Below are 17107 nucleotides of genomic sequence, written 5' to 3' on the forward strand. Positions count from 1 at the left end.
GAAAGAGTGCTGCCAGCCCACGGTGGACACGGGACACTCCCAGGCAGATTCTGGAGTGGCCCAGGTCGGTCAGGAACTCAGGCTCAAATGTGGTCTCTGTCCATCCCAGTCCCTTTTGGGGCTCACAGGGAAGACAGACCTTAAATGCAGGGATTTGGTCTGACTTGCGGATAGAACGTGGCTCCACACTCAGGACCTGGACCGCAGCGGGGGCGGGGCTCACCTTGCCTTCCTGTGCCTTCTGTGTGAGCAGGGTCCTGGAGAGCGAGGAAGGTCGTCGCGAGTACCTCGCCTTCCCCAGCAGCAAGAGCCCCGGTGGAGGCCAGAAGGGACGCAAAGAGCTGCTGAAGGGCAACGGCAGGCGCATTGACTACATGCTGCACGGGGAGGAGGGGCTGTGCCCAGACTGGAAGGCTGTGAGTCTGGGCTGGGCTGGGCTGGGCAGGGCAGCCAGGCCGTGTCTGTAGATAGGGGACCCTAGCCCTGCACCCCTTGGCAGCACTGAGCTCTCCTCTGGAAATGGGACGTGCCCATCCAGGAGGCCTTTGGGGCCCACAGATCCTCCCACCCCTCTGCCTTCAGGAAGGTCCTGGCCAGGCCTCTCCTTTACAGGATGCCCTTTGGGTCTAACTGGGATGTTTCTCCTCCCCCCGCCCAGGAGGTGGAAGAAATCAGTTTCATCACCCAGCTGTCGGGCCTGACAGACCACCTCCCGGTGGCCATGCGACTGATGGTGTCTGCGGCGGAGGAGGAGGCATAAATGGGCCAAGTCATCAAGAGCAGCAGGGCCTCCGCCAGCCCTCTGAGCCGCAGTCCCTCCCTGGCCATGTCCCCTCCAGCAAGCACCACCCGTGCTGGGGGAGGCGGGCAGGGGCCTGGGAGAGCTGCAGCCAGTCCTGGATGAGCTGGAACCAGCGAGGCCCAGCACCTCTGGGCACTCGCCATAGACAGGAGTCAGGCCGGCCTTGGGAGTCCTGGCTGCCCAACCAGTGCCATTCTTTCAAATCGTTATTTTCTACAAATCTACAGCACAACCTAGTTTGTAACCCGTGGGTTAGTATGAGAACCGGGTTTCTGTACTCTTTGTATCTCTTCTCAAGCTTCGTCCAGGGTTCATTATTTTTGTCTGCTGCCATGTTGTCTCGCATGCCTGCACCCTCGCATGCACGCTGCCCGCATGCCACGTGCCACGCTGTAGCCACAGACCCCCTCACTCGGGCCTCACCCAAGGCCAAACTCCAAACACAATCAGAACCAGCCAAAGAAGCATTCCTGGACACACGGCCGCCGGCTCGCCACCTCCAGCCTGGACAGCTCATGAGCAGGGACCGTGAGGGCTGTGTCCAGTTACCAGCGAGCCCGGGCTCTTCCCCAGGGTCTTGCATTCAAGGGCGATTACATTTTAAAGAAAATCAAAAAAGTTAAGAACAAAAACAACCCTTCACTTTAAAGGGTCTGCAAGCCACGAGGGAGAACGCTGCTCCTCCTGAGACAGGCACAGCAGAGCCTGGAGCCTCCCTTGGAGACTCCAATCTGGGCCATGGAGCCATAGACAGGAATCCAAGGAAAGAGCATCACTTTTTTACAGGAAAAAGGGCAACTCACGGCATTAGCGGGGAGGGGAACTTCTGGTTTTGAAAATGATAGATTTGTAGCTTCTCTTCTGTCAAAACCAACACATCCTCTTTCTGCCTGATCCTGTCTCCCCTCCGGACACCCTTCTGGTTTGGGACCAATCTTTTCCTGGGGACTGTCCCCATCCACGTGCTGGCTGAGCTCAGGAACCGTCCACCTGCCTCTGGGTGGGGCTGCGGCTCTGTCCTCCCAGGCCAATCCTCAACAGCGACCCGATCTGGGGGCCCCGGACAAAGGGGCTGGAAGCCAAGGCACAGAGCAGCCTGTCCCCTCACCAGCGTGCAGGCTGGGGGTGGCAAGGCCAATGGCCACTGCTCGCCCCAGGCAGGGAGTGATACTGGCTGGCATCCACTCTGCCACCATGTGACCAGGGCCAGCCCCGGGCACATGCGCACAGCATGGCAGAGCCTGCAGGTGAAGCCCACGGCTCCTCATCCCACGGCAGCACTGCCTCTGCCCACTGGCCTTTTTAAACTCACCTGGGGACGCCCCCCAGAGTCACGCAGGGAGGGTTTTGTCTGCTTCCAGGTGCGAGGCCCCTTCGACTCTGGGAGTTGTTACTGACAACTCCCAATGGTCTCCCCTCTTCACAGCGCCCCAACCCATGTGCCCGCCTGGCTCGAGGCCAGTTCTGCCCAATGAGGCTGGGGACACACCAGGACCATGCTGCCAGGAGCCTCCTGGTGCCAATAAGCTGACGCTGTGCCTTGTCACCCACTGAGCTGCAAGAGGGACCAAGAGGAGGCCAAGGCCAGAGGCCAGGCCTGCGCTGGAGTAAGACACTCCTGAGAGCCACACTCACAGTGGCACTGGTTAGTCTGAATGCCCCTGGCTGGGGCAGCAGCTGAGCTGAGGGCCTCACTGCTTGGAGCACTTCCCTGGCCAGGCCCCCAGTCCCACCCCCCAAGTCAAGCCAGGAGGGGCTGCTCACCGTCTAGGGTGTAGTCCTCCTTGGGCTCTCTGCTGCACCCTTCCTCCTAGGCTGTGGCTCTCGGAACCCTGGCTAGGCTTCACTGGGTCAGAGGTCTCCAATCCCAGGAGCAGCCAGGAATCTGCTAACAGGTGGAGCTCAACGGGGCAGATGTGATGCCTAGATGTCTGGGCCTGAGCCGAGGCCCCTAGGCTGCGGGTCAGCTGTGTGCCCAGGACAGCAGCAGAAGCAGGGCCAGGGCTCCTGAAGCAGAGCAACTCCAGCACAGCTTTCATCCTTCAGAGGGGCCGCCTGCCTCCCAAGGCAGCTCGGGAGGAGCCAAGGCACAGGGGGCCATGCTTCTCTCCCTACTCACAGGGCGGCCTTAGGCAAGTCATACCTCCCTGTGCCTCAGTCATTTCCTGTCCTAACAAGGTCGCCTCTACCCAGCCTGCCTAGTGTCCAGAGCAGAGCTGGCCTGGCTCCCCCCTCCCCTTGCACCGCCCTCTGGCAGGGCCTCATCACTGAGGCCGCCATCACCCAGCCACGAGTTTCATCAAGCCTGTGCACCCCCGGGGCTATGTACAAGCCAGACTTTTCCATTTCGATTTTTAAAAAAGAAAGAAAAGAAATATCTCAGATGTTTCTGTGGCATCTAGGCCTGGGAAGGACGGACCAGGGGTCACCCAAATCCCCAAGGCCCTGTACCTGCCCCGGGCCCAGCCTCCTCCAGAGAAGGCAGGAGGCAGGGGTCAACTTTGGAAGAAAACGGTCATTTCATTTGTCCAGACCACCTTGAGTTTTAAGTATGGATATTAATCTTGATGCTTTTTAACTATTGTATTAACTTGCTGAGATTTAGAAATACTGTTTTAAAAAAGAAAAAAAGACTTTTTTAATTTCTGTATTTTTTTCTGTATTGTATCCTCATGGGACATTAGGGGTTTTATATGGTAAGCACACCTGAGGTTTTGGTAAGAACATTATCAAATATATATCCAGACGATTCTTCCCTAGAAGAAAAACAATCTTTACACCTGATAAAATATTTTGAAAAGAGAGGTGTTTTTTTCTTCCTTTACTGGTGCTGAAAGGATGGATAATGAGGAAAAAATAAAACTGTGAGGCTCAAGGCTGGTGTTCTCCACTCATTTAAGTGAAAAGCTGGGCTGGGCCCTGCTCTGATTCCAAGGGGCTAGGCGGCCAGGCGGGGCTGTGGGGAGACCACTGTGGGGGGCCTGCCTTTCCTGCCTCTCCCCACAAGATGGGCACAGCCTGGGTCTGCCCTGAACCACCAGGAAACCAGGCCCCTTGGGTTCTCTTATTCCCTCTGGAACTGGGAGTAAACAGCAGAAGGGCACCTTGAGTGTGGGAAGAAACAAGGCTGGGGCCTCCTCGGGGCTCTCTGACCTTCCCTGGCAAGGCAATGTCGGGGTGACTGCACTCATACCCATCCACCCCAGACTTCTAGGGGATGAGGTCCTTCTGCTAAAAGGGGGGCACACGGGAAAGGGCCGTACCTCCTGGCTCCCTTCTGATGGCTGGTTTCCTGGGTCTGCCTCTGAGGAACTGCTTTGGGACAGCCTCCTCCCTATCCTCTGAAAAGAAGCCTGGTGTCCAGGTTCTGGTCTTGGTCACTTGCTGGTGCTGCACATGGAGGCCAGACCCTTACAAATGTGGATTGGTGCTACTACTTAGCAAGTGAAAGGGTCTGAACTCGGTCCTCGGCTTGGCCCTGCCAGGGTCTTCAAGGCCTGGGGCCCAGCCATAAGTCAGTGACTCTGCCCCCAGAAGCCCCTCCTAGCTGAAGCAGGCAGGTGGGACTCAAAGATTCCCAGTGCAGGCCAGGCTAGGCTAGCTCCCACGAGAGCAGCATGCCTGCCCCAGCACTGCACAGCCAAGAGCAGCCCAAGCTGCCCAACCCAGTCAACTCTGGCTCCGCTCCCTGGTTGGGCAGGAGGGATGCTGTAGCCTTGGAGCTTTCTGAGCACGTCATAACCACTGCGGGGTGGGCTCCTTGGCCCCTCCTCAGCTCCAAAGCCATCCCCGCTTCCCACCTCATCTGGAGCAAGGAGCCGCAGTGCAAAAACACAAAAAGGGAAGAGGTCTCCTCCAAGCCCAGAGGCCGAGCCGGGCCCTGAAAGGAGAGGCGCCTTCACCTTCCTTTACAGAAAGCCACACCATTCAGAGCCTGGCGCCCTCAGCTGCTTTATTTCTTAACAAGTGAGGGTCAGCACCCGCGGTCCAGGGCATCTGAGAGCGTGAAATCCACAGTGACATCTCCAGTGTGGGGGTGGAACTCCACGGTGTAGGTGACGGTCTGGGGGCCACCTGGTGGCACTCTGGGGTCTAGGGCAGTGTTGAAGAAGTACACAGCCTGCTTGCAGTGGGGGTTCCAGCAACAGTACCCCTGCAGGGGAAGCAGCAAGAAGGCGGTGAGGGCTTCTGACACCCCAGCGCCCTCCTGGCCAGCCTCCAGCCCAGGGAGCTCGTGGTGGGAAGCTGCTGTTCAGGGCCAGGTGACCTGGGGCCGCTGAGGAGTTATCATCTGGCTGAACATGCCAGGAACACCCGGAGCGCAGGCAGGTGGCACGGCAGCACCTGCTCTCAGGGCCAGCCCACTATGGGACCCGCGCACACAGCACTACCTTGTCCTCCGCAGGCTTCAGGAGGCCGGTGCTGACCGTGCTGTCCGGGGTCAGGTGGTATTCCATCCACAGGACGGCCCCATGGCTCCTCCCGGGCCTGGGGGTGAGGGTGGGATGGGGGGTGGGAACGTTGGGCCAAAAAGAAAGCCGCACGAGAGACTGGCTAAGCATGGTCATGGCTCCCCTCTGTTTTTCAGAAACCTCTCGCCTCTTCCACTTCCATCCTGCCCCATTAGGAGGCTCCTAACACTCCAACTGACTAAAGGCAACTCAGTAAAATGCTGAGCAAGAAGAGCCACAACCCAAAGCTCCCACTCACTCCCCACAGCCTGGCCAAATACTCAAGAGTAACCCTGCGGCAAGTCCAGCTTGCTGCTGGAGCAGCCTCCTCGGCCTGAGGTCACAGAAAGGTTTGGCTCAAAAGGCTCAGAGAGGAATCCAGGCATCAAAGTCTAGAAGACCTCTCCCGGATACTCTGGATGGGCAACTGCCTTGCCTCCCCCTTGTCACAGGAGCCCAAAAAGGCTCTGGGCTCACGACCTCCACCCAGTTAGAAGAAAGTTTTTCCTCTGGGAAGAAGCCGCCCCTCCCCATGAAGGGAGCTAGAGCTGCAGCTGGATGGGCCTGACCATGCATCACAATGACAGCCCCTGCCAATTCCTAACCTGCTTTAATTCCCAAGAGAGTTCAGGAATATGATCCACTGGGTAACCATAGCAACCAAATTCACATTTCTCTGCAGTTGTGTGTAACGTGCTGCTTAGCTCAAAGGAAGCCTCAGATGTGGGAGGATCTGAGAGAGCCCACTCTGGCTCGCTCTCCCCACCCAGAAGCTGTGGGGACCCACTATACACTCAGGGCCACTCAGGGCCACTTCAGGAAGGGCAAGGCTGAGACAAGGACATGACAAGGCTGAGACAAACACATGAAAGTGGCCAAAGTAAGTGCTTAGCCACTCGGGCAATAACTATGAGAAAACAACCCTGCCACTTCCCCCACTCCCCCCACCTTGGAGCCCACACTCACCTCCTCAGCTCGATGGCACCCTCAGCACAGACAGGCTGCAGGGGGACCGGCTGCCGAAAATCAAAGGTCAGGATCTGCTGGGGCTCGCAGCAGCTGCGGCATGGGTACTCCCACAGTGGGTGGGGCTCGGCCTCCTTGCTCTCCCTGAAGTCGAGGGCGTGCTGAGAAGGGAAGAGAAGGCAGGGGTCTGCAGAGACAGAGCTGGGCGGCCAGGGAACAAGGCCATGTCCTCGTCTCCAGAGTTCATCTATGCCAGTGGCCCCTAACCTCCATGGCCCTGGTCCCTCAGGGTAACTGCCACAGGCACGTGGGGCAGTGGGTCCTCACAAAAGACCACAGGTGCCTAGCCCGACCAGCTGGCTTCTGTTCCTACCACCACTCACAAGCCGTTTCCTCGGTAAGTCACTCTAAGCTTCATTATCTCCCTTTTAAAACTGGATGACTGGGAATTCCCTGGTGGCGCAGTGGTTAAGAATCTGCCTGCCAATGCAGGGTTCGATTCCTGGTCTGGGAAGATCCCACATGCCGTGGAGCAACTAAGCCCATGTGCCACAACTACTGAGCCTGCACTCCAGAGCCGCTAAGCCACAACTACTGAGCCCGTGAGCCACAACTACTGAAGCCCGTATGCCTAGAGCCCATGCTCCGCAACAAGAAGCCACCGCAATGAGAAGCCCGCACACCGCAACGAAGAGTAGCCTTCCGCTCGCCGCAACTAGAGAAAGCCCACACGCAACAACGAAGACCCAACCCAGCCAAAAATAAAATAAAGATAAAATAAAATAAATAAAATAAAATATAAAACTGGATGACACTGCCCATCTCACGAGCTACCTTGAAGACCAACTGTCTATACTGATGAAAACACCTGTCATTTGGACACTTGCCCATTCAGTGACCCTTTCTCAGCACTACGGCTGCCAGATCACCCCCATACAAGGCTCCCAGTCTAGAGGGAGACAATTGGAAGACAAGCGAACACAGTGCCTGGGGGACACTGACCAGCTGAGAAAAGGGCTGGGCAGGAGAGCTGCCCGGAGGGGTGATCTCTAGGCTGCCTCTTGAAGGTTACAGAGAAGTTGGCAGCAAAGAGGAGAGTGGACAAAGCCCAGCAGGGAAAGGGCGAAGAGCAGCGCAGAGCGGGCCGAGCAGTGCGGGGTGACTGCTGGGGTGGGAGTAAGGGCTCAGGGAGCCTTACAGGGTTTTCCCGCACGGGACAGACAGGGCCAGACTTCGGGTCTACAGATTCACCTGGGCTCCCTGCAGAGGAAGGCTGACTGGGAGAGGCAGGAGGGTGCATGGTCAGACAACGAGAGATCAAAGTGCCCCAGACCAGACCAGCAGCAGCGGGGGAAGAAAACTGGCTCACAAAGGACCTGATGGTTATGGAACCCAACAACCAACTGCAAGGCAAGGCAAAGACTTGTCTGGAAGGTTGCTGGGGCCCTGAGCCCAGCAGGCAGGTATGAAGTGGCAGCAGGTCTAGGACAGGAGCACTGGAAGGGGCCAGGCTCAGGGAGGGGAAAGAGAAGATGGATTCTGGAAGCATCAGGTCACAGTGCTTGAAGTCATCTCGGTGGAGAATCCACAGCTCTTAGCTATTTGGTCTGAGCTCAGGGGAGATGCAGACACTGGCCAGCAAAGAGAGAAGATGGGGACAGCTATGGGGGTCTGGGCAGGGGCCTGGGGGAGACCTAGAACACAGGACACATTAGGGGATGAGAAGAGGGGAGGAATCCAGGAAGGAGCCTGAGAAGTGGCCAGGGAGAGCCCGGGTGTGCAGTGATTTCTAGAAGAATCGAACAGTCAGTGGTCTGCTGTGGAGAGGCAGGTAAGATGGAAACTGAAAATGTCCACTGGATTTATTTACTTAAAATATGTTTACACAAGTAATCCACAATCACTGTAGAAAACTGTAAACAGAAAGATAAGCAAAATGAGGAAAATATTAACCACTTCCTAATCACACAACTAACAGTTTGGTGTCCACTGCTCCACCCCTTTTTCTCTGCATGTGCAAATTTTTTTCTAATTAAAAAGAAATTGGGGCAACTTCCCTGGTGGCACACTGGTTAAGAATCAGCCTGCCAATGCAGGGGACATGGGTTCGAGCCCTAATCTGGGAAGATCCCACAAGCCGCAGAGCAACTAAGCCCGTGTGCCACAACTACTGAGCCTGCGCTCTAGAGCCCGCGAGCCACAACTACTGAGCCCACGTGCCACAACTACTGAAGCCCACGCACCTAGAGCCTGTGCTCCACAATAAGAGACGCCACCACAATGAGAAGCCCGTGCACTGCAACGAAGAGTAGCCCCTGCTCGTCGCAACTAGAGAAAGCCCGTGTGCAGCAACGAAGACCCAACACAGCCAAAAATAAATAAATAAATTTATATTATTAAAAAAAAATTTAATATTGTACACAATTTTTAAAGGTTACTTTCCATTTAGTTATTACACGTGTGAATTTTCTTAATACATAAAAATGGGGGGCTTCCCTGGTGGCGCAGTGGTTGAGAGTCCGCCTGCCGATGCAGGGGATACGGGTTCGTGCCCCGGTCCGGGAAGATCCCACATGCCGCGGAGGGCTAGGCCCGTGAACAATGGACACTGAGCCTGTGCGTCCAGAGCCTGTTGCTCCGCAATGGGAGAGGCCACAGCAGTGAGAGGCCCGTGTACCGCAAAAAAAAAAAAAAAAAAAAAAAAAAAAAAAAAAAATGGGATAGTGCTCCCTGCCCTGCCCTTCTAATGGGGCTCATGACTCTTCACATCCATCCTGGCTGAGCCAAATATCGCTGGCACTTTCATGACTGCTCTGGGTTCTGGAAGATGCAGACCCTGGTGGCTGACTCGATCCCCTACTGATGTACAAATAACCCTGCAGGACCTTCCTTCCACGTCCCACCCCCCTCCATGCTCTAGCACTTCCCCCTGGAATGGAGTCCCCAAAATGAAAATGGCTGGCTCAGAAGGTTGCCAAAATTGCCTTCTAGAGAGACCGTCCGAAAAGAGAACAAGCTGCTGACACTGGCAGGAATGGTTCCAGTGGCCTGGTGGTGGACGGGCCCCAACCCAAAATTCTGATTCAGGGGTTACAGCCCAGGGCCTAGAATGGCCTAATACCAGTCAGACCTGGAGACCCAATGGCTCTCAGGTTCATGCTCATGGTGAACCAAGTAGAACGGATACACCTGCCCTCGCTGCCCCCAACAGAGGAGCTCTCTGCACACTGCCCGCACTGCCCAACCCAGGTCCCTATATGGAAGCCACACGTCCCCATCAGAAGCCTGTGGCCATGTGGAGTGGGTGGGTGGGACACTGTGGGTGGGAGCTGTGGCCCTACCTACCTTAATCATATCATCCATGATGTGCACATTGAAGCCTTCACAGTCACCACAGGGGCTCCGGATCCTCCACAGGTCCTGTAAGGAAGGCACAGCCTTACTGACACCCACCCAGCCAGGGCACACCAACATCCGCACTCACCCAATGGGGGCGGGTGGGCAGGCAAGGGTTCTGTGGGACAGCACAGAGATGTCCACGCCCACCCAGGCACATGGAAGTGTGGTGACAAGAGCAGGAAGGGTAAGTGAGGTCAGGCTGGGGGGCTGCCCCAGGTCCAAACCTGAGGCACATCTTGCTGCTCCCGCAGGCCTGGAAGAAATGCCCACAGTTGAATGGACCCAGAGACACCAAAGACCCAGGATGGTTCCTCAAACCTGTAAAGCCTCCCATGATCCCAAGCCCTCTCCTATGAGGGACAATCAGCCAGAGCTACCAGGATAGTGTCTCTAACTCCCTCCTTGTCCATCCTGAACACCGGTTCATTGGGAAGAGCTCTATCAATCCGTTCTCGAGGCTCTACGCCTATAAAGAGAGCACGAGGACAGGATCCCAGGAGGGGACCAGAGGTGCACTCAGGCCAGTCAACGTTGCATCCTCTGTCTCTTGGACGTATGCCTAGGAACAGTGTCATTCTCCACATTCCCTCTTTGGCCATGAAAACCAGAATTTACATGGAATCTGATCAAGTGAATAAATAACACAAAAGAAATGCCAAGAAAATTAAGTGATGGAACCACTAAGCTACCAATGGATAAAGCCGTTCTTATCAAAGAAATATCAAATGACATTCACGCCACATTTCAGGTTAAAAGCATTTCAAAATCCTTTTAATAAAAAGTGCCTTTCCCAAAATGATGTTGTGACTGTGGTTCTGCTTTGATGAGAAAATTAAAATGAAGCTTTTCAATTTTTCTTGCATAAAGAAGCTGACTCGCCCATCTCAAAATGCTTTTAACAACGGGAGCCTCAGCTCTCTTTTTTTTTGGGGCCAGAACAGTCATTTTATTAACAGGAAGGGGGGGCCAGGCCCCTCGGCCCAGCGTGGCGCGGGCTGCGTGTGAGGTATGGTAACAGAATTGGAGCCTCAGCTCTTAATGAGAGCACAGCAAGCTGCACAGCTTATCTTCTGAAACTCTTAATTTATATTTTAAAATTATTCTGATAAGCCATAATTGTAAAATGACAACACACAGCCATTTCCATTTCATGTGCCAAATTACTTCATTTTTACAAAGGCAAGCCTCTTCTATTCAGCCCTGCAGTGTGATGACACAGAAAAACAGAGGCCCAAACTATTAAGACCCTAGTTGCTCCATCTGCAACCAAAGTCTTTACAAGAAAACAAGGTCCCCCCATCCCCCGCCCGAAAACTTCTGGGTGGCCTACCCTGAACTCCACGACCATCATGTGCAGCGAGGCAGCCTGGGGCATCACCACAGCGCCAGGCACCAGGTGCCTGTCCACAGCAGTCCGTACATACCAGAAGTACAGGTTGTGCCACGGAAGCAGGCTGGTGGTGAAGAACGGCTCACCCAGGAGGAGAGAAACCTGGCGATCAGAGCAAGAAGCAGGACCAGGGCATCAGAAGGATTCGGCTGAGGAGTAAAGGACAGGTTACAAGTTTCACAGGCACATTCATTCATTCATTCACTCACCCACTCGGGCAGTCAGTCAATCAACAAGCATGTCAAGGTCTGCACCTGCCCTTGAGGATACAAAGATGAGAAACAGACATGAGCCCTGCCCTCAGGAGTGCAGAGTGGAAGGTGTAGCAGACAAGGCTGGGGGCCGTCCTCAGAGAGTGCAGTAAGCTGTGACAGAAGCAAGGAAGGGGCTCGTGGAGAGACTCTAGAGGTAAGAGCATAGGGAAGGGCTTCCAGGATGGCATCCTGTAAACCCTACTCAAAGCCTTATCATGACAATTTATTATCAGCGCTAGTCTGCCTCCTTCACCAGGCTCCGAGACCACAGAAGTTGGGACAAAGTGGCGGCACAGTATTCCCAGCACAGCACCTGGCCCAGAGCAGATGGTCAGTGAAGGTTTGCTGATTAGATGAATAAATGCATGAACAGGAGACAGAAAAGCAAAGGAGTAGGGATTACAGGCAGAGGGATGGGCAGAAGCAAAATCAGGGGTGTGAAAGAGAGCAAGGCCCTTTTGGGAGCTTGTCAGACGAGCAGGTCGGGTAGGACAGTAAAGGGTGAGGCCACAGAGGTGGAGAGAAGCCAGGTCACCAAAGGCAGCTGATGACAGGTAAAGGGGACTGGACTCTGCCCTGGAGGCAAGAAGGGATCATGAAAAGCTTTAATCAGGGTTTAATATGAGAAGGAATGTGCTTTAGCAAGATCCCTCAGGAGTTCCCTGGTGGCCTAGTGGTTAGGATTCTGGGCTTTCACTGCTGTGGCCCGCGTTCAATCCCTGACTGGGGAACTGAGAGATCCCACAAGCCGCACAGTGTGGCGAAAAAAAGAAAAAAGGAAGATCCCCAAAGTATGCAGGAAGTAGGGAGGCTACCTGCAGGTGGAGCTGGGGACAGGACATGACTTGGGCGAGCACTGCGACAGTCCAGGCAAGGAGTGGGGAGTCTGTGTCAAAGGGAGGAGAACCAGACAGCAGATGCTGAGGAGCCAGACCACCCAGGGCTGGGCCCAAGCAGACAGCCATCAAGGACAGGGCCAGTCCAAGATGACACATGGGCTCCTAGTTGAGATGACAGAGATGCAGAAGGAAACAACGAAAACAGAAAGGGCTTGGCCCTGTTTATTCCCTGCTCCCCCAACACACTGAGGCAAGAATGCCCACTCTCACCACTTCTACTCAACAGTGACCTGGAGCCTAGCCAGTGCACCATATCAATGGCTTTCAGAATTTAAATTTTCTTTCTTTCTCTTTTTTTTTTGGCTGTGCTGTGTGGCTTGTGGGATCTTAGTTCCCCAACCAGGGACTGAACTCATGCCCCCTGCAGTGGGAGCGTGAAGTCCTAACCATTGGACCGCCAGGGAATTCCCTAAATATCTTTTTAATCCTCATCTATAAGGGAAAGAAAGAGCAACTTGTACACGAATGATCAGGGCAGCATCCTTCATGGTAGCCAAAAAGGAGAAACCACCCAAATGTCCATAAACTGTTCATCAATATGGATAAATAAATGTCCATCAGTATGGACAAATAAAATGTGGTATAGGCATACAGTGGAGTATTATTCAGCAGCAAAAAGAAATGAAGTATTGATTTATGCTGTAACATGAATGAACTTTGAAAGAAGCCACCTACGAAGGACTATACGTCACATGATTCCATTTATATGAAATGTCCAGAATTGGCACATCCATACAGAAGGAAAACAGGCTAGTGGCTGCCTAGGGCCAGGAGGTTGGGGATAAATAGGGAGTGACTGCTAATGGGCAAGGAGTTTCTTTCTGGGTGATGAAAATGTTCTATAATTGATTGTGGTGATGGTTGCATAATCTTATGAATATACTAAATCACTGAACCGTAAACTTTAAATTTCTTTGCTGCATGAACCGCATCTCAGAAAGAAAGCTGTTCTTAAAAAAAAGGCATGGGGGCTTCCCTGGTGGCGCAGTGGTTGAGAGTCCACCTGCCGATGCAGGGGACGCGGGTTCGTGCCCTGGTCCGGGAAGATCCCACATGCCGCAGAGCGGCTGGGCCCATGAGCCATGCCCGCTGAGCCTGCGTGTCCGGAGCTCGTGCTCTGCAATGGGAGAGGCCACAACAGTGAGAGGCCCGCTTACCACAAAAGAAAAAAAAAATTAACACTCTAACAATAAAAGGATGATATATACATAAATACTTTTTTTAAATGTCTGAAAGTTTACATATTCAACTAATATAATAAGTTATGTTAGAGACTGGAGTGAGAAATTACTGGGTTCCAGTAGAATTGTTGCTTTTTAGTATTGTGTGCATTTTTTTAAAAAAAAAAAAAAAAAAAAGGCATGGGAGGAAAACAGGCAAAAGGCTTAAATAGATATTTCACTAAACAAGATATAGAACAGCTAATAAGCACATGAAAAGGTGTTCAACATTATTAGTCATTAGGCAAACACAAATCAAAACTACGAGACATCACCACACACCCACTAAAATGGCTATACTAAAAAAAAAAAAAGAGGGCTTCCCCGGTGGCGCAGTGGTTGAGAGTCCGCCTGTCGATGCAGGGGACCCGGGTTCGTGCCCCGGTCCAGGAGGATCCCACATGCTGCAGAGTGGCTGGGCCCGTGAGCCATGGCCACTGTCGAACAAAGTAGCAGTTCAGGGTGTAACTTATCCTTCCTAATCAAAGATGACACCAATAGTCTTATATAAAAAAAAAAAAAAAAAAAAAAAAGAGACAATACGAACACGAAGTGTTGGTAAAGATATGGAGAAACTGGAACCCTCATACATTACTGGTTGGGATATAAAATGGTATACCTGCTTTGGATAACAGTTTAATAGTTTATTTAAAAGATAAACAGTGAATTCCCTGGCGGTCCAGTGGTTAGGACTTGGCACTTTCACTGCTGAGGGCCCAGGTTCAACCCCTGGTCAGGGAACTAATAACCCACAAGCCATATGGTGCAGTGGAAAAAAAAAGTTAAAACAAAAATATCACACAACCCAGCAATTCCAAGCCTAGGTATCTAAGGGAACCGAAAACACAAACCCTCACAAACACTTAACATACCCATGCTCACAGTAGCATTATTCATAATAGTCAAAAACTGGAAACAATCCAAATGTCCACCAACAAGTGAATGGGTAAATCAAATATCACACAGTCATACCCTAGAATACTACTCAGCATTGAAAAGGAACAAAATACTGACACATTCTACAACAGGGATGAACCTTTCAGCCATGAACAGTGAAATAAGCCAGACACAAAAGACCACATATTGTATTATTCCACTCACATGAAATGCCAAGAAAAGGCAAATTTACAGAGACAGAAACCACATCAGTGGCTGCCTGGGGCTAGTGGCTGGGTGATGGAAGTTCTAAAACTAGACAGTGTGACAGTTATATAATTCTGTATATTTACTAAAAAATTTTCAAATTGTACACTTGAAATGGGTTAATTTTATGGTATGTCAATTATATCTCAATAAAGGGGTTAAAAAAATGTTGGCAAGAAAGATGACAGGTTCCAGCTTTAAGGGCCTGTGGGATATGTGAGATTTGAAGACCTGGCTTAGACACCCACGATTCCCACATGGGAAGGGATGTGATGGTCCCAAGAGGAGATGCAACGGAAGAGGAGAGGACAGACAAGAAGAGAGCACCAAGGACACCTGCAGGGAAGGATCAAGTGAAGGAAGAGAGACCGATGAAGGACTGAGAAGAAGCCAGAAAGAGAAAAGGAAACCCTGGAAAGGCAGCCTCTTAAGGGCCTAAAGAGAAGTATGTTGAGGAGGGAGAGGCCCCTGTTGTGAGGGTGCAGGAGGCCAGGGAGATGAAGCGGCAGGGAGACCATGTCTAGTACCTAAGGTTACTGAGGGCCGGGAGCAGTTTCGGAGGCACACGGGGGACTGAGGAACAGATGGGAGGCGGAAGCGTGCACAGCAGTGCTGTGAAGGGAAAACGGAGGGGACACGATGTGCCGAAGTCGCTCCCAGCAGAGCTCGTCTGCCGTTGCTGAAGGAGCAGCCATGAGCCACTTGAGAGCTGTGCAAGTATTTGCTCAGCAGGCCTCTCTGCAAACCTCACCACACCCTCAACAGCTGCAAGTCTTTAGCTGGTGAGTGACTGGGGGACACACAGTGAGGTCCGGAGAAGGGGGCAGTCGGGCTGTCTCAGAGCCGTGCTGTCCAGACCAAACGCAGAGCACTCACTACTTACCTTTTTACCCTCCAAGTCTGCAGGTGTTAATAATTCAGGCCGTTTCTCTATTATATTAATTTTATCTTCCAAGTGGTTAGCCTTGAAGATCTTAGAGAGAAAACAAAACTATTGTTTTTGTCCAGAAAAAGAACATCTCAGTTCCTTTATCTGTGTGCAGGTCTCTGGCCAAACAGTTCTGGAGCACCACTTTCAGCTGCTTTGCAGAACTTCTCCCATCCAAAGGCCTCCTACAGACCTCAGATGAGATCAGGAGCAAAATGTCATAAGAGCAAAAGAAATTTCTCTTGCAGGCACACTGGCAAGACTTAGCTGTAGACTTGTAGTTCTGGTGGAGGTAGGTTATCCTTCAGAGAGGGAATCACTGGCCAGGAGGAGAAACACTGTCACAGAACCAACCAGTCAGGTCAGTTTGTGAGAAGTGACACCGTGGGCGCTGGTGCCCCAGAAACAAATGCCAAATTCAGTTCTATCACCGCAAAGATTTTAGTTTTTTTCATTTTATGTGAAGTGAGAAGAGAAGCCTAAACTTCTTCAGCCACAACAAACAAAGTAGAGTCTCAATGCTCACTGCTATTCAACGACAGCCCTAGAAGACTTCCAGGCCAGCTCTCGACTCAGGAGTCACAAGAACTTCACTGGCAGCTCCTACTCCTCCCAGTTCCCTTGGTACGAGCACTGCTTCAAAGCGATCAATCCCAGACTCAGGAAGGCAGGCCCCACAGGTCCCCTCATTATTTCAGTAACAACAATTATCACTTACTTTTTTCATCAGTCTATGAGAAGCTGCTGAATTCTCTATCGTAAATACCTGAAGAGGATACCATGCTATTAGTTGTAGGAGGTACACTTAACAGAGAAAGAAAACAAAGATTAAAATGCAACTCCAAGGCAGAGGACAACATCTAACTAACTCTACCTGTGCTCATTATCCCCCTGGGACAGTACAACATTCTGCGCTGAGCCTAGCGAGGTGGCACACTCAGACTCGGGAGCTGTGGCGATGGGGCAACAGCTATAACCTGACTCCTGCCCGCACACGAGGCAACAACCCCTCAGCCACCAACGCAAGCACGCCTGCCACATATGTGGCAGCTGCACTTGAAAGAGCTTTAGTCACAAAACCATGTACCCAGACCACATGACACCCGAACTCAAGAGCGGCCGTCAGGAACCTGGTAGAAGGCACATGTCCAGTACCTGCTCTGCCCCAAGGTGATGGGCCAGCATGGAGAGCAGACTGCCATCACTGATGCACAGGCAGACACTGTCCGGCTTAAGCACCTGCAGAAAAGAACAACCTCAGCACAGATTTTCTTACAATGTCAAGAAATTGCTGTTGACAAACTGACAGGAACATTTCCCATCTGACCCCCTAACTTACTCTGTGATTATTCAATCTTGATCTCCTCCTCACTCCATCCCCTACACAGCCCAACTGGATCTTCCTATGCCCTAACACCGGTCATACCTGCCTCCCAGGCCCAGGTGGTAACCAGCACCCCCCTCCAACACAACCACCTCCCTCACCTCTCCCCACCATCAGGAAAGACTGTCCTCAAGCCATCCTAGAAGGCCCAGCTGAAGGGCTGCCCTGTTTATCAGAGGCAACCTCCCAATCCACGACCACAGGCCTCTTCCCTACCTGGTCACAGCACAGAAAGCAGTAGGCATGCCAAATGACTCCCCAGAGCAGGAAT

General features: G+C 52.5%; 2 protein-coding genes and 1 non-coding gene across 4 annotated transcripts in view; 2 read left to right on the top strand and 1 right to left on the bottom strand.

Annotated features, from left to right (window-relative positions):
- Positions 1–843, top strand: part of SMPD3 (sphingomyelin phosphodiesterase 3) — a 10449-nt gene extending 9606 nt beyond the window's left edge. The window contains exons 6-7 of one of the 2 annotated variants that reach the window (XM_007449944.1): positions 305–416; positions 659–843. In XM_007449944.1, coding sequence (XP_007450006.1) covers positions 305–416; positions 659–760 — 214 coding nt within the window. In that variant the 3' untranslated portion in view covers positions 761–843. Of the gene's footprint in view, positions 1–253; positions 417–658 lie in introns of both variants that reach the window. The other variant, XM_007449943.1, reaches the window with a different exon arrangement.
- Positions 844–4775: 3932 nt separating this feature from the next.
- PRMT7 (protein arginine methyltransferase 7) overlaps positions 4776–17107 on the bottom strand; it is a 52894-nt gene continuing 40562 nt past the window's right edge. The window contains exons 11-18 of the mRNA XM_007449945.1: positions 16608–16691; positions 16171–16218; positions 15408–15497; positions 10949–11110; positions 9565–9639; positions 6220–6380; positions 5194–5290; positions 4776–4955 (exon numbers count right to left, since the gene is read on the bottom strand). Of these exons, the coding sequence (XP_007450007.1) occupies positions 4776–4955; positions 5194–5290; positions 6220–6380; positions 9565–9639; positions 10949–11110; positions 15408–15497; positions 16171–16218; positions 16608–16691 (897 nt within the window). The remainder of the gene's footprint in view (positions 4956–5193; positions 5291–6219; positions 6381–9564; positions 9640–10948; positions 11111–15407; positions 15498–16170; positions 16219–16607; positions 16692–17107) is intronic.
- On the top strand, positions 14050–14122 carry TRNAE-UUC (transfer RNA glutamic acid (anticodon UUC)). The gene has a single exon. It is a non-coding gene; the product is annotated as a tRNA-Glu (tRNA).

Source organism: Lipotes vexillifer, unplaced genomic scaffold, assembly GCF_000442215.2.
Source record: "Lipotes vexillifer unplaced genomic scaffold, Lipotes_vexillifer_v1.1 scaffold1235, whole genome shotgun sequence".
Lineage (NCBI taxonomy): Eukaryota > Metazoa > Chordata > Mammalia > Artiodactyla > Lipotidae > Lipotes > Lipotes vexillifer.